The sequence below is a fragment of the Botryllus schlosseri genome, chromosome 12 (assembly GCF_051294905.1).
Source record: "Botryllus schlosseri isolate E-star chromosome 12, Bs_hap1, whole genome shotgun sequence".
NCBI lineage: Eukaryota > Metazoa > Chordata > Ascidiacea > Stolidobranchia > Styelidae > Botryllus > Botryllus schlosseri.
Genome location: NC_137247.1, coordinates 19,901,262 through 19,918,142, shown reverse-complemented (window position 1 = coordinate 19,918,142; position 16,881 = coordinate 19,901,262). Strand labels below are relative to the sequence as shown.

At 40.0% G+C, this 16,881-nt stretch overlaps 1 protein-coding gene, 1 long non-coding RNA gene and 1 other non-coding gene across 3 annotated transcripts in view; 2 read left to right on the top strand and 1 right to left on the bottom strand.

Annotated features, from left to right (window-relative positions):
- Positions 1-16,881, top strand: part of LOC145451868 (polyserase-2-like) — a 111,980-nt gene that overhangs the window by 8,528 nt on the left and 86,571 nt on the right. Inside the window, exons 6-7 of the mRNA XM_080330090.1 lie at positions 2,993-3,098; positions 3,320-3,489. Of these exons, the coding sequence (XP_080186216.1) occupies positions 2,993-3,098; positions 3,320-3,489 (276 nt within the window). The remainder of the gene's footprint in view (positions 1-2,992; positions 3,099-3,319; positions 3,490-16,881) is intronic.
- Positions 1-16,881, bottom strand: part of LOC145451878 (uncharacterized) — a 249,497-nt gene that overhangs the window by 172,573 nt on the left and 60,043 nt on the right. The gene's annotated exons all lie outside the window — the stretch shown is intronic.
- Positions 13,405-13,509, top strand: LOC145452967 (U6 spliceosomal RNA). Its single transcript, XR_013919605.1, has one exon. It is a non-coding gene; the product is annotated as a U6 spliceosomal RNA (small nuclear RNA).

Below are 16,881 nucleotides of genomic sequence, written 5' to 3'. Positions count from 1 at the left end.
CTTTATCGTCGGCACCACTTTTCCGCGTGTTTTTCTTTTCGATATAGTACCCAACACTGTGATTTAGGATTTGTACTAACCATCCATGGCAGATCGCACGACGCGCGAAGAAATATTTACCTTTGTCAGCATGGGTCGCGACCCATACTTTAATAATTTCTGCTATCTTGAATGGTTGGAACCCATGATATAATCGTCGATCCCATGTTTACAGCACATGGTTATAGATAACTGGAATGGAATGGATATTCAGATGATGATGACCGTCCGCCGTCAAAATGCTGCATGGCGATGTAGTCCTGGTCGAAGATATTTTGGTCTATTTAGGACAGAGATGTTGTTGAGCCTATATTTTCAAATAATATTCTTAAGCCATATAATAGCGTCAATCCACTGTGACGTCATGAATTTTCAATCGTTTAACAAAGCTTAAAAAATAAACATGAAATAATGTTTCAAACAAGGATCATGTTTTGAAAATGTTTGTTTCAAATTGATTTTTTTTATATACGACCCTGATTCTAACACTGGCCTGTACTGATTAGCTTTATGCAGCTGTACTTTATTGGTGTACTCAAGTATGTTCTTATCATTTAGGGCAGAGGTCTCAAACTCAAATGTGCCCGCGGGCCAATTTCCTAGTCTTCGATGACCCCGCGGGCCGCAGCATCAATAATAGCGATAGTCACTGCATAATTTCCAAGTAGGCCTTATTTGATGGGACCTTGCAGTCATGCATTTCACAAGCATTGTGGAAAAGTAATTTACTATTGTATTATTCACGCTTGACATGGAAAAAAATCACATTTTCAAATATGTGAATGAAATTGAGTTTGTGCCAGGCATAATTTATGAGTTAGCCTATAGACATCATGCGAGCGGCTGCATCATGACATCGTAAAGTGTCGGGATACAATATTGCAGCTAGTGGACCTTGACGTGCCACAATTTTATGTTGAATATTATAAAATCTACTGAAGATTGATCTGATATTAAAGCATTTAAGCGGTGTAGCCTAATCCTAGTTTTGATATAGTCGTTGGTATTGTTACTGCTATTGTTACTGTCATTGCCAAAATCAAATTAAATCAGCGTTAGATTTTCCTTCGATTGTTATAGGAGCATATCTATAACAACCTAAACATAATCATTATGGAGTCATATAGTAATAGCATTGCTTCTTAACCTTTTTAGCTATCGTACACCTTTTGCTTCCAATGAGATTTCTCGTAGTCTCCGTCCATTTTCAACACAATTTCTGATGTTACCTATATTTTAAAATCAGAAAGCCCATTCACATAAAATCGCGCGTAACACGAGGACTTTTTTTCAGTTGAATAAATTGGTAAGGAAAATATTCCACAATGAATCTCGTACACCCTGACGTGGTGCTTGGTACCCCGTTGGGGTCTGCGGACCCTGGTTAAAAAAAAAACTAGAATAGAAATGACCAATCGACGAAGAATTCATTGGTGTTACAGCTGTAGAGCGTACTACTACCTTACTCGTCACCGATAATAACATATATATAGAGAACAAACAACACCGAGCATGTCACCAACTATACGTCACGGGGATCACAGAATGCCAATGGTTACCATACTGACCAGATTAAATAGCTATATAGCCTACGCAACGCAAGCTATACGGCATTTGATATATTACTACTCCCTATAGGACTGTTCCATAGATTGTTTCGTCCGTAGGATTACCAAGTCACCGTTCCTAGTCGCAAGTCCTTTTCTGATTTTAACGTTTGACTCAACTCAAATTGAGTCATTTTATTTAATCACCCAGTCAATCCAAAATCGAGTAATTTTACGAGGGTCGCACCAAATCAAATCACAATTTTCAGTCACGAATCATCAACGGGTCATGTTTTATCACCATGTACTAGAAATGTGACGTAGGCCTAATAGCTGATCTTCTACCGCATGGTAGCTTTTAAAAGTCATGTGATGGTGAAGATTGTTGAGATTTAAGTGATTTTATAGTAGTTTTAGAGTGAACTTTAGGTTATTATACCTAAAAAAGATATATGTCACTTGAATATATTGTTGAATACTTGAAATTCCAAAATGCCGTCGCAGGCCGCGTGTTTGAGATCTCTGATTTAGGGCAAGTTTTTGTTGCAGTCAAATCCGTAGAAAGTTGCACTTATTTTTCATAAAAGTAGCAGTCAAAAGTTCCATTTATTTTTTAGAAAAGCTTCACGAAAGAGTTGCACTTATGGACAAGTTCCTTGAAATTATTAGGGTATAAGATACTAGAATCAATCCATATCCACTGCACGGTAGCAAAACTCAGTGCTGGCGACTTCAACAAAAAGATGCATGGAAAATCGAGAAAGTTGCAAAAAGGTGCATGAAAAAAAAATGGAGACAAGTTACAAAAAGTTGCAATATAAGATTCCTCAAAACAGCTTATAAAATCATACTACATAACTTCTGAGTATTTTGGAAGCTGCCTGAAGCTGTAAAAAAAGTTGCAAAAGTTACAAAAACTTGCCATATTCATTACTTATTTTCCAGTGATTGGGTATCTGACCAGTTTCAATTTTAATTCATTTTTTAACTCAATGGATGTTATTATAGGCTACCGCCAATTGTTGCTTAATTAAGCTGTTGAAAGTCTCCGTAGCTTCCTTTCCAAACGATTCGTAGGCTATTTTAACAGTTTCTTGTAACAGTTGCACCATTATGACCCACACCCAAAATAGACCGTGCGACACCATGCAAAAATACGTTCCGCACTTTTAAGTAAATGTTAGATTTGATGTTTCAGTTCTATAATTAATGTTCAAGCGCCCAAATTCTTTCATTTTGGAATTGAGATATACAATTTTAATATATCTGGCGGACCGGTAGGAATCTTACTACGGACCGGTACCGGTCCGCGCACCGGCGGTTGAGAACCCATGGTATCTCCAGTATGCACCCTCAAAATTTTGTCGGAAATAGTGCATTCACTAATATGGTCATCTTTATATTAGGTAGCGATACCGGTCCGATATTCTGCTTATGTTCATCCTATATGCTTACCCGATAGCGACGAAGTAACGCAAGACACCATTTGCTATACTGCAGGTTGGGGTATAGGTAAGTACGCTACAAATTGCTTTCATTACGTTGCGAAACAATTTGAATGTGACTTATATTGTCAGAGTGAGTTTTATCTGATAGTCTCATAAATATGAAGAGTAGTATAGGGTATGTCAGTCAACGTAGGATCAGTATGGAAGCGACTATACGCCTATATAAATAATGCCGAGAGTCAGTTCTCTCATTTTGAAAACTTATGATCAAACAATATGTATTAGCCAGCGTACAAGGACCGAAAGACGCATCCATTGATTTGCTACATGTCGGCCTACGCATTCTTCCATTGGCAGCGTGCAAGGAAGCCTACCGAAGGGATCCTAGCAGTCACGCAATAACCAACAAAGTTATATGTGCTGGAATATTGGGTGGCGGTAAAGATTCATGCATCGTAAGATCTATCCTTCCTTTGACAGCAGTGATTCCGAAACTTTGAGCTTTTTTCGGTGTGATGGTACGATCTTAGTTACACCAACACATAGCATGTGAAATTAAAAATATATTGACCTATACATCACTACATAAGAAAATACTAGCATGTATCTGTATCAAGTGGAACGAATGTCATTTCAATAAAATATAGAACGGAACGCAGATTCTTGACCTTTCTTTCCTGCAGCGCCCCTGTTCAAAACCTTGCCTGGCCTGGCGTCCGCCATATTTTAGGGCCTCTACTAAAGACGACGGGTTAGAGGTCGTAGTGTGATTGGTCTTTTCAGGTTTGGACTTGACACGAAGAAGCAAACGAAATTATTATTTGTTAACAGATATTCAATCTCTGTGTGTCTATTGCGTATTTTTGTGTCGTTCAGCACTACGTGATATCTTGTGATACAAATTGATATGAATATACTCAAACAAACTGCAGTTTAGTACCCTGTTTCTGGTGTCAATCAAATCCCTGCGAGAGGCAAGAAGAAATCATTCAAATTCTACTTTATTTTGCTTGTAAGACCCTACAGAGATTAAATTGCAGTCTCAGAAACGCACTACATTTGTACACGGAAATGCGTAAGTTTGGCATATGCTCGAATGGTTCCCTAACCTTTTTGACTCATCGCCCCCTTATCAAGCTCAACATATCTTTATCAGCCCCCTGAAGACTATAGGTCAGGCTTCACCTACTTTTTTTTCAAAGTAAGAGCTACTTTTTAGGAAATGATTAATGCGAAGAGCTAGTAGTTACTCCCGTCGTTTACCCGCGTTTGGGTGAATTTTTCACTTTGACATTGAAAGCTCTGTGGGAAGATTTTACGATCCCCACCTATAGAAAATGTGTCTCTGAATGTCAAAGTGAAGAAAAACAAAATCAAATAGCTTTAAATGAATCATCCTTGGACTCTTCTTTCATATGAGACCTTACTTTTTGAGCAATCCGTAGTAAAAATCGTGTAACGCTTGACTGATTTCAGACCATTTACCAAACTTCCACTCAAATTAACCTTTTACCCTGCGCCGCAAGGTTTTAAATGTCACTTCGAAAAATAGGCTATCAGACAAGCTACCTGGAAATTCAAGTGACAAATCTCAAATGTATTCCAACGTCTAGCTACGTCTTCTTGAATATTTTATTGATAAAACCAAGTATTGTGCAGACGCGAAATGAGCGGAAAAGTGTCAATTTTCAAAATGACGTACCTTTTGTCCCCAAAGACCAATTTTCATAAAATAAAGTTAATCGTGTTTGGAATTAGCTCATCTATGCGTGTACAAAATGTCAGGAGATTTGACGAGGTATAGTGGTGTCAACCAGAGTTGGAATAACCACATTAATTCAGTTAAATTACAATCACAAATTACAATTACAATTACTGGAAAACATGTAATTGCTTAATCATAAATTCAACTCCGGTAGCGAGGTAATTAGCAACAATCACAAGCTATTCATGTTTCATTCATGATACGTAGGATACCCTTTAATGATATAAAAACTGCAACGTTTTCGAACTATTCGTAATCATGAGTACTCTCCTAAAAACAAGGCAAGCGTATCATCACTAGGGCGATTTTTTGACAAAACATTGTAGCGTTCGGTCAAAAAATGTCAAAATTGTTTACAAAGTCAAACGGTTTTTACAACCTGCATTTCGTTTGTATCGTAGATGTTTGCACTGCGGGTGATATTTTACAGCTTGTGGCCAATTTATCGGCCTACCGTTGTAGACGGCCCATTGTGAATCATAAGCGGCCAAATGAAACAAATAGGTTTTCATGATGTTATGCTCAACGTACCGCAATATCACAACTGACGCAAGTCTGCATGGGCAACGACATTGTTAGAATGAAGCAACACGATGTATCACCCTCTGTGTATACACACAGCTTTAGTGTTGCCAGCCACCAACTGCTACTGCTGAACGTTCTTTCTCCATTCTTGGCAAGCAACTTAGTAAGGAAAGACACTTTCTACCCGAGCATGTAGGAAAGTGTATTCCGTTGTACTACAAGAAATTTTAATTAGTTCTCCCATAATGTTTGATGTAGCCCTAACTACTGGAATTCTTCATAGGTCCAGATATAGTTACAATAAAGTTTTTAGTAAACATTTGTCGGTTTCTAAGTCAAAAAAGTTAGCTCAGGCCTAACTACTTCTAATGGCAGACAGAAATGAAGATAAGTAGTACAAATCTAAGATTATGTGAAAAAAAACACCTAATTTACATACGCGAGGTCACAATTTGATCACAATTAAGTTTTTTAATGTCAAAAAAGTCAAAATATTGCATTTTGAGGTCAAAATCTTTCGTTTTTTAAGTAAACAAATCGCTCTAATCATCTAATCATCAGAAATCATATGTGTGAGTTGATCGTATATGTCTTAACCGCCAGATAATCCCTGAGACCGACACAGGGAACCCATAGTGTTCCATGGAAGACCGGTTAAGAACCACTGGGCTAGATGCTATAGTTCGACATCGCCAAATGCATCTCACCTTAAAAATATCTGGTAAAATACGAATTGTTAAAATGACCAGCCGCTGTGATCAGATTTGAAATTATTATATGAGTGGCCTAGTGGCAGGGTTGTAATGGCTCGAGTCTTGACTCGACTTGACTCGAGTCATTTTCTCAAAATACGGAAATGAATCGACTCGACTTGACTCGAGTCAATCTGTGTATTGACTCAACTTGGACTGTTACTAACATTTTATTCCGATGGCGAATCAGGGGGGTTTAGTTAACCCGGGGCTAAGGAATTGACAATGGATACTTTTCAGTCAATTGGGAGATGATCAATTTCAGCAGCGGTTCCCAACTATTCTATGGTGGCGACGCGAATTTAGATATTAAGATGTTCCGCAATCCGCCTCTCAATTTGGCCTGCTGATGACCAAAACATGGTCAGCACCTTCGCCCAAACCTACTTACGGCCTATGTGGGAAGCTGCTGACTAATCTCGCAGCAGTAATAGCAATTATGCTACGGTTACCATACGTCGTCCTACGGGGAAGATTTGTTCTCATTTTTCAGGGAATCCGAAATGTCCACCGAGGACGCCTAAATTTGCTCCCTTTTGGCAATTCGTCCTCCATGACAGCTATTCCAGCTAGGCTAATGGACATGGTCAACCGAAATCGGCATAAATGATGCAAAATAGGTAGGACTGCGGATGTGCGACCGGGCCAATCGGGAGTCGAGTAACCAGGGCTTTGGAGCAGCCATAAATTTAAACTGCTCCAGCTCCGGAGCATTCTTCTATCATACATTAGCGCCGGCTCCAGCTCCGGAGCCGCATTATTAACACTGCTCCGGCTCCGGCTCTGAAATTATCGAATGAGCCTGTCTATATCAGGGGTGGCCAACACGCCGGCCAAATGTGGCCCGCGAGATGGTTTTGCGTGGCCCGCGAGGTAATTTCCTATTATATTATCGAAAATGAATGGCTCAGATTGTGAACTTGCAATGCCAACCAAAAATTACAAGTCTGGCTGCGACACTTGGGAAGTTGATGACTAAAATATCAGTTCCGACGCATTGACAGATCCAGGGTCCAATCACATTTTCAGTAAATCGTCGTACATCACAATAAACCAAAATAGTAGTGAAATTTTTCTTCACGCTTCGCGTGTTTAATTGTCACACGATTTCTTGCTTCGTAGCCTATCCCCTACTGAAAATGAAAAAAACGCCTAATTTACCCGATTGAGTCTAACTGTATTCGCAATTACGGGAAAAGTCTTTTCGCGTTTGCGCTCGCATAAAGATCGTCGACGGTGAAATGTATAGGCACAAAATGATTGTCGCATATTATCGGAGACCTTCGATATCGATGTGGCCATACGCCGAATAGTCGTGTCCTTGCAAACTTAGGCTAGCGGGCGGTAGACCCGCAATATACTCAAGTAATAATATCATTCACCTAGTTTATTTATAAACTTTGAAAATTTTACCCGTTTCGCGCGGCTAGTGGACCGTGCACTCGTTTGTCAATTGCATGTGCCCCTTTAGCCGAAAAGTTTGGCCATTCCTGGTCTATATAGATTATACTAATCTACCCATAGGTTAGTTATCTATAATAAACTAGAGCAGTGGTTCTCAACCTTTTTGTCTTCGCGGACCCCTTTCGGACCGTCACGCACCCTGCGGACCCCCTCAAGATTTCACTCAAAATTAGCTCAATTAACGTGCAACCGTCATCTGTCTTGTGACAATATTGATTGCAGGCTATAGTGATAAACACTAACAGCACACCATATGCAGTGTACTTTTAATATTTCGAAGGGACTTTTCCAGCTGTATTTATTGTTTTGAAAATCCGCGTCTTCAATCTCATTTGAACGAGTGCCGAAAATCCATTTCCACAAAGATATATTGGTGGCGAATGTAATATTAACGCGCAACGCTTCCGACGACAGCTTTTGATGTAGATTTTTAATGAACATATCACGACAAGCTTATAGTCATTTCTATCTAGCATCTCATATTGAAGTTATTTAGTGGTTATGTCACGGAAGGAAAATGAATTTCGTGGCGAGGTTTCAATTCCTTCATTGGGACAGATTAGGAAGATTTCGGGAATGTCTGGTTCAAAAGACTGTTTACTAATTTGCTGAGACTGACAACTTCAAATTCAAAATGTTTTGAAAGCATTTCGAAGTCACCCTGTTGGGTTTTGCTATCTCTGACATGTCATGTTTCCACAAACCCCAACAAAACATCTCTAAACAGAAATATATTTGGACCAGCACGCTATTGGCAAGTGACAATCAAAATGAGTTTGCACAGTCGGATATTTCATTTCAGATGACTATAAGGATGCGAGTCCTAAAGTTTTAGCAATTGCGAAGCGAAACTGGCTCATGCTTTTCCTAATTGAAAAATAAAAGTTAGGTTATCAATTAGGGATGGTGTGAACGTGAGGTTCACGTTCGCGTTCTGTGTGTGAACCTCGGAAATTTAGAGGTTCGTGTTCACAACAGAACCTTGGTAGGTTCTGCACTGTGAACCTTTTGGTAAATTGTAATTTTCACTCCATTAAAAGATCTTTGGCTCAAATTTATTGCATTTCAACTGCGGGCCACTCCATGCATGGTGCTGGCAGCATAAAAAATCAACGGTTAACGAGCATGCACCATGCACCTTGACAACCTTTAAAGTTGCTTTGTTGCAAAAATTTTCTGGGAATAACCAGCTTTCCGTAAGTTGCTTTGTTGCAAAAATTTTCTGGGAATAACCAGCTTTCCGTTTGTGAATATTTAGTGACTATCTGCTGTGAGCTCGACCCGCAATCACACAACATCACGAGCGATATACGTAGTCAGCGAATGATGCTTATTCAACCAATCAATGACATTGATATCGTCTTCTGATGTAAAAAATCGAACGGGCGTACGGGGTCAATCTTGACTTCATATCTTTACTGCCTTTTTCAACGACACGGGCAGTTGTTCCTGCACACCGGAGGCTTGATTACAATACTTTACTAGAGAAGATGCATTGTTATCGTAATCGAGCAATTCTGACTGTGAAGTGCATACCCGTGACCACATGGTTGAGAAGCAAGTGTGTAGCCTATGTGCCATACAGTCAAGGCGTGCGGACGTTTCCAACATTCCTACTCGAAAGGCAGCGACAACATTTGCACCGTGGTCGGTAGTTGTTTGAAGCATCAATAGCATATTCAGCCAATATAGTCTGTATAACCCGTGAAATATTTTCAGCAGTGTGAAGTTCAGTCCCAAAATGACGTACCGCCAAAACTTGATGTTTCAGTTCAAAGGACTTATCAATCCAGAAGACGTGTACGTCTAGGTATGACGTATGCTTGTATTCGTCCGTCCACAAGTCCAACGTTACTGCGACGGCTTCGGCTAACTGTGGTTCAACTAAAACCTCTGTTGTCCTTTCCCTTATTACTGCAGCTTTTTCCTTGCAATATAACGATATAGTTTTACGTCCATATATCACGTGTGATACATTAAAACGTCCATGCGTCGCGGACATGTTCACAAATTGCTGTAATAGCTTGATCAGGCCGTCATTTTCAACTGATTGAAAGGCATGATAGCCACGAACGCAAAACTCCAATTCAGCAGTTTTTATGTCCAGCTTTTCAGATTCGCTTAGTCTAAGCGTTTTATTTGCAAACTGTAACATTAGCTGCTGCTTCTTTTTTCCATGAGACCCAGGCTTGCAATGTTCGGAATGGCGCTTGATATGGGACGACCCTGTTTTTTGGCAATCGTATTTTAATACTAGTTTGCAAACACCGCATGAAACTATTCCGGTCAAAATTTCCGGTGTGACACCAATTACAGCATTAGTAGGCTGACAACGCCGTGCTACGACTTTCATTATCCTCCAAAACTCCGATCGACCTGGAGCAGGAGAAAACGTAAATCGTTCTGGATGTCTTTGCAATTCTTTTGATAATTCATGTGTCGTCTGCATTATTTACTGTTAGTGTAGCCTACTATATAACAATACTACCGCTGTCACATAGCCTAATACAATATAAGTTAGTTTCCGTATAGACCTAAAGCAATTCACCATGGACGACAAAATCACTATGGCGCATCTAAAAGCTTTCTTTAATAAATATTAACACCGCCGTAACACATCTATCGATCAATTCTGCTGTGCCACAACGGAAGCCGTCGTCTCATCACCTGCTTCTAGCTGTTCAGTTCAGCATGCCTCATCGAAATTATAACTAAATTGGTAGTAATCCAGGCTCCAGCATGGTAATCCATCCATCCGTAAGTCATGTTTTCGTCACAATGTGGCCTGAACAATGATCAATGTCTGGCGTATTTGGGACACTTGTTTACTATTTAGCTGACATTGTTTCATTATTCAATCATAGTCTTCGGGCCGTCTTATAATGAAGTTTATCTGGGTTCGTACTGCGTATAAAATTTATTCACAGATATTGCCATACTTACGTGATACGGTATTGGTGTGTCTTATATGTAGTTGTGCCACTTTCGAACAAAATTGCAAATCAAATTTGTAAATGAAGTCAATGCTTTTCGTAGTGACTATTCGGCCCGATTCAATCCCGATAATTTTTATAACTTTGGGCCCGAACCCGGCCCGACTTCCATCTCTGATGTGGACGCCAATACCATTGCCTGAAAATTTCAAATCGGCCTTTCTGAAATGCGATGCCGTTGAATTGAATGACAAATTTCATGCAAAGAGCATATCGCTGCATGACTTTGACAAAGGGTATACGCTCTTGAAATTGGTCTTTATCCCAGCTTGACCAGAAATGCAAAAGAAATTGCATCGATTTTTGGAAGCACGTACGCATGTGAACAATAGTTTTGAACAATGAAATTCACGAAGAGCAAGCTAAGATCACGTATTTCGGACGTCCATTTTGAATAGGGTCTGATTCTTGTTTCATCTGACTTGTTACCAGAAGATGAAAACCTTTCAAAAAGCAAGCTGCGTCAATTGTCACAATTATTCTGTGTTGTTGAAGTGTAAATACATGTGTCTTCTGAATGGTATGATTGAGATTGCAGCAATGTAGGATAACATACCGAAGTGAGCGTTAAATATAGTGCTAAGAAAAATTCCGGCCGGCCAAAAAGTTGTACACCCGAAATTTGGCCCGCGACTAGCAAAAGGTTGCCGACCTCTATGCCATTGCTGTGCACAGCAATAAAATTCAGGCCTGCTGTTCAATTATGATAAATCAGCAGATGTGGTTGTTGCATATATAATAGCATCTTATGAAGTACGTCGGAGCTGGAGCTACTCCTCAAATAACGGGCTCCAGCTCCGGCTGAATTTTATGTAGAGCTCCGGCTCCGGCTCCAGCTCTGGTGAAAATGCACGGCTCCGGGGCACCGGCTCCGGGCACCGGCTTCAAAGCCCTGCGAGTAACATTCATCACTTTTTTTAGTCAAAACAACAGGATTCCCAGTAAACACCTGAAAATCACATGTTTTCAAAGTCGGTAAACTGACTTTTATGATTTGATAAAAGTGTTTTCGTTTCCCGATTCCAAAATATGGTAAGCCTAAATTATGCAATTATTAAGCTATTCCCCACTTCAAGTTTATTCCGAGTTTTTATTCTCCACTACCCAAAACTCCTATATACTCTTGCAAAATACCCCTCCGTAACGTTTGGCCAGCCGTGCAGGGACTTGCTATTGGAAAAGTGTAAATAAAGCAGTGTAAAGAAAGCATATAATATTCAAAAAATGAAACATTTCAACGAAAGATAATACAAAAAACAGCACAGTTTGCCTTACAATCATTGCGAATTCTGATGGATTTTTTTGATACGATAGACGGGCTATCGGGATTTATATTCGAAATTGGACATCACAAATCCGATTCCAAATTCAGAAGTCTGTTTTTAAAACCACAACGCTTGAAAAATCTGGCTCACAAGGATAAGTGGAGGGAAATGCTGGAAGCTTTGCACTAACTTTTGGATATGAGTTTCGCATTATTGCCCAGAATTTCCCCAGTGTTTAATCTTCAAAACAAGACTTGGCAAACGAATCAGATTCACAAATTCTGTAATCGTCTTCATCTTCAGTAACCTCTTCAATAGAAAATCTGAAGGGATTCCTTGAGAACGCCATCGCAGGTGTGTCATGCTCGAAGCCGATAAAATAGCGGTGAAATTTTTCAATCAGCATGGTTAAGTGATTGACTGCCAACTTCGAACGTCGTCGGAAAAACCATTCGGCCTAATAATTCGATTTAATGTTGGAAACGCAGTTCCACCACGACCAGATTTAATCTTAATTTTCCACAGTTCAAGATCTCTAATGAAAGCATCTAGAATGCGGAGCTATTCTGAGAGGCCCGCGTCCCCGTTGCTTGGGATTCAAAACATAAAACCTACATTTGAATATTGATGCGTGGAATAAAGCCAAGGCTGTATGAAATGAACAGGGACGGAAATAGTTTTACTTTGAAGCCTGTTCAGTGTTCAGAGTTCAATGTTCATTAATACGCCGCGATTACGCAGCCTACCGCCCCTGGCAGTCTCGCATGAGTAATCCAGATTCAAAATAAAGCCAATGCAGGAAAGTATGTCGTAACAATTAAAGTCACAAGATATCACTCTTTCAATGTAGCTTAGTTCAAAAGTTCTGTGTTACCATTGTCACATTACGCATTGCAGTATTACACGGTCTGAGCTTCAAATGGTTTCGTGATAGGCTACGTTTCCGAATCTCTATTGCGTGAACCAAGTCAACCGGCGGTTGTTTGACCATGAGACACCATCATCCATAAAGGATAAACGGGAATGTCAAAATAAGAAAGCCAAAGCTGAAATTCAAAGGCGGTATGGAGCACTAAGTGCAGGGCCGTAATTGCCACCCCCCCCCCCCCATTGGAGGGGGTCCGAGGTCGAAGGGAGCCCAAAATTATTTCGTAAATTAACATAAATTATATAGTTTTATCTGATTTTTGTAAAACTTTATTTAAATTTTCTTCGTACTTCGCGCGATTTGTCGTGGCTATATGTCTTGATATTAATTTTGGTAATGGGTACCCCTATCCCCGAAAAAATGCTTTATTTATAAAGATCAGCATTTCGGTGTCGGCTGTTACCGCGTAACGACACACCAAGATGTGGATAATGACGTTTGGGCTAACATGCTACTCTACGTAGTCTGCTGTCAAAAATCTCGGCGTCGAGGAAACCTTAACCAAAAATACCGCCTCATGTTGGCCGAAACCGATATAGGCAGCGATCAAGACAATAAGCTTTGTACTATCCCAAATACCTATTAATGTCTTAATATATAATAATAAAAAAACGTGGATTAAAGAGAATCAAAATGTATCATGTTTAACATTGTTTCGAATTATGACGGAAATATATAGTACCCTCGGCGGTACACATACTAAAGTTGGAACGATACAGAGAAGATTAGCATGACCCCTGGCGCAAGGATGACACGAAAAATCGTGAAGCGTACCAATATGCAAACAAAACTGCCATTTCGTGTGTTTTTACTACCCCCCATACCCCTCCCCGGAAATATCACATCCCATACCCCAACAGCGGCTGTTGAACAGCCTACATTCCCACCAACACCACACCCTACCAAAACCACCCAATAGGAGATATCGCCATCCTGGAAATGAGAAAATTAACCGAGTCACCATAAACTAAAATGTACGGTAGGTAATTGGGAACATAAATATTCAAAATATCATAAATGACGATGATTGGCAAATTTATAAAAATAGACAAACCCAGAACATGGAAAATTACCCAGATATAAATATGACTGAAAATATACGTTCAATTTCGTCACGCTCCAATAACACCGGTCACAATCACCCTAAAGACTATAAACCCAAGGACCATTGATATATAAAAAGACTTCAGATCTTATGTCCAGCCATCAAAGATTCATATAGGCGTCACTATATTTCTTCTTTTCTTGCTTTGGTTATTATTATGCTTTATCATGCACTTTGAAATAAAATCACTAAAGATATATATATATGTATATTATTGTTTATGTTAATTAACCGTCATTTTCTCATTATCTAATATCAACGCATCCACTGAGCAGCATTTATTAAAGATGTAATTCACTGCTTTGAATTTAGAAATAAAATTAATACGCTGCAGAATATAGCTAAACATCTTGACTCGGCACGCTAACATATTTTCCGTTACTCCTTTCGCCCGCAGAGAAAAATAATTGCCCACCCCTGCTGTAGCCTATTTAATGCGTCTAATCTGCACCAGACACAATTGAATTCCTCACCAGTGGGGAATTCCCCACCGGTTGAGAACCACTGGGTAAATTGATAGATAACTAACCTACGGGATAGATAGGCTACGTAACTCCCGTCATCACGCTTGCTTGCCCAGATGTTTTTACTGCTCAGCAATCTAAAAGGAAGATAATTTCTAATCCCAGAGCTGGTGATCCCGGCGCTCAAAATAAATAAAGTTGGTCTTATTTGAAAGCTACTGTCGATTTTAATGTATATTTTCAGAATCAGTAAGACAGTAGATTTCGAATAAAATCAACTTTATTTAATTTGAGCGCTGGGATCGCCAGCTACTGGATTAGAAATCATGTTGCTTTTAGATTGCTGAGCAGTAAATACCTCGACGATGGAGGATGCGTATTAGGGTTGTCCAAAATTTGGAAAATCTTAAAAAGTCTTCGTGATTGTGTCTCATTCTATAGATTACTGATAAAAAACAATAATTAGCGTGAAGGAAGCTTACAGAAATGCCGTTAAGATTTCGGTCAAAGCGTTTGAAAGTAGCTGCTCAAGAATGGGCGTGCCACCGACCATAGAACGGCGAGAAGACTAGTAATCAAAATACAACGGCTCTTGATTGGCTAATCGGCTATGCTCGAATGATCACGGCAGCAGCAGCTTGCTGATTAGGTGTACAAGAAGTCTGCTACCGGCGGGGATTCTGAGTGCGCATTGTTAGTATTTTGGCAGGTGATGATTTAAGATTAATTCAGGGCATGTTGAGTTACGAAATACATGATGAACAAACAACACCTGCTTCACAGAAGCCTTTACAGCATGACTGCTTTATTGTGAAGGAAACGGCTGAAACCTACATGCCGTGTTTTCATCGAGATAAAGCAAAGGCGCTTATGCAAGTGTTGAGCGAATTTACCGTTTCAGTACGGATCCATTATCAGTGAATACAAATATATAAAGCTTAACAATGACACTATACTTTGGGTGATGTTATTGGGCTGAAGCTGTAGTATATAGGTGACGTTTTGAATGCTCTAGGGATCGGCGGAATCAGGCGGTTATGCTTGGCACTTATCAGATGCTTACAGCAAATTGAATGCACTTGTAGGCGTTGTTAAAGTCCTGATAATGCAGAAAAGAGGTATACTCGCACTGGCTATGCTGGATATGGTATGCCAAATTCCTTATCGATCCCGTTGAAAAGAGGTGTGAAGAAAAGCACAGACTATGCTGCATATAGTATCCAGCATAGTTTGGATATCATATCCAGCATAGCCTGTGCATACCTTACACCTCTTTCTGCAGCATCATTAAGGACTTTGACAACTCTTATAAGTGAATTCAATTTGCTGTAAGTATAACTGCCAAGCATAACCGGCCGATTCAGTCGATCTCTAGAACCTTCAAAACTTCAGCTATATACTGTAGCGGACCGCTGGTCCTTTTGATTCAATGTCCCTAGATAACGCCTGGTATCTGCTATGAAGGAAATATAGGCTACTGTGCTCTTATTAGGATTTCACTATATCAGCAACCATCAGAACGCTACTATCTCTTCTAGATTGCGCATGCTCAGTAGGCATTGTTACGCCAAACAGTCCTAGCTATAGTGCTGCCTTCTTCCTGTGCTAGAACTTTAATAGTCCGTTCTCATTGGCTAAAGCCTTACAATCACTTGCATTGTTACGAATTTTACGGGTATAAAAACCCACGTTTTCTCTCAAGTCTCCCCTTGAGACTTGAGATTCATCTACGCAACAGCGACGTACGCTTCTCCGAAATACATCTGCAAGTGCATCTGCCCGGCTAAGAATACTCACAACGACAGGATAGCAAGTCGCCATCAGCTACGCATTAGCTTCAGGCACCACGAGCCTTCTGTTACCTGGAGCCCCTGAGTTCGGCAACGAGCCTTCTGTTACAATACTACAACTAGGGTCCAATAGGATCACACCAAGTATAGTGTCACAGTCAAGCTTTATATTTGTATTCACTGATGATGTATCCCTTCTTAAACGGGGAATTCGTTCACCACTTACATAAGCGCCTTTGCTTTTCCTCGATGAAAGCACGGCATGTAGGCTACAGCCGCTTCGTTCACAATAAAGCAGTCATGCTGTAAAAGGTTTTGTGAAGCAGGTACTGTTTGTTCATCATGTATTTCGTAACTCAACATGTCCTGAATTAATCTTAAATCATCACCTGCCTAAATACTAACAATGCGCACTCAGAATCCCCGCCGGTAGCAGACTTCTTGAACACCTAATCAGCAAGCTGCTGCTGCCGTGATCATTGGAGCATAGCCGATTAGCCAATCAAGAGCCGTGGTTATTTGATTACTAGTCTTCTCGCCGTTCTATGGTCGGTGGCACGCCCCTTGTTGAGCAGCTACTTTCAAACGCTTTGACCGAAATCTTAACGGCTTTCATGTAAGCTTCTTTCCGGCTAATTGTTGTTTATCATCAATAATCTATAGAATGAGACACAATCACGGAGACTTTTTAAGATTTTCCAAATTTTGGACAACCCTAATGCGTATCTATCCGCATCCGCAGGTTAGTTATCTATAGTTAATTGGAACGACTTCGCTGTCTAATGAATTGACGCAG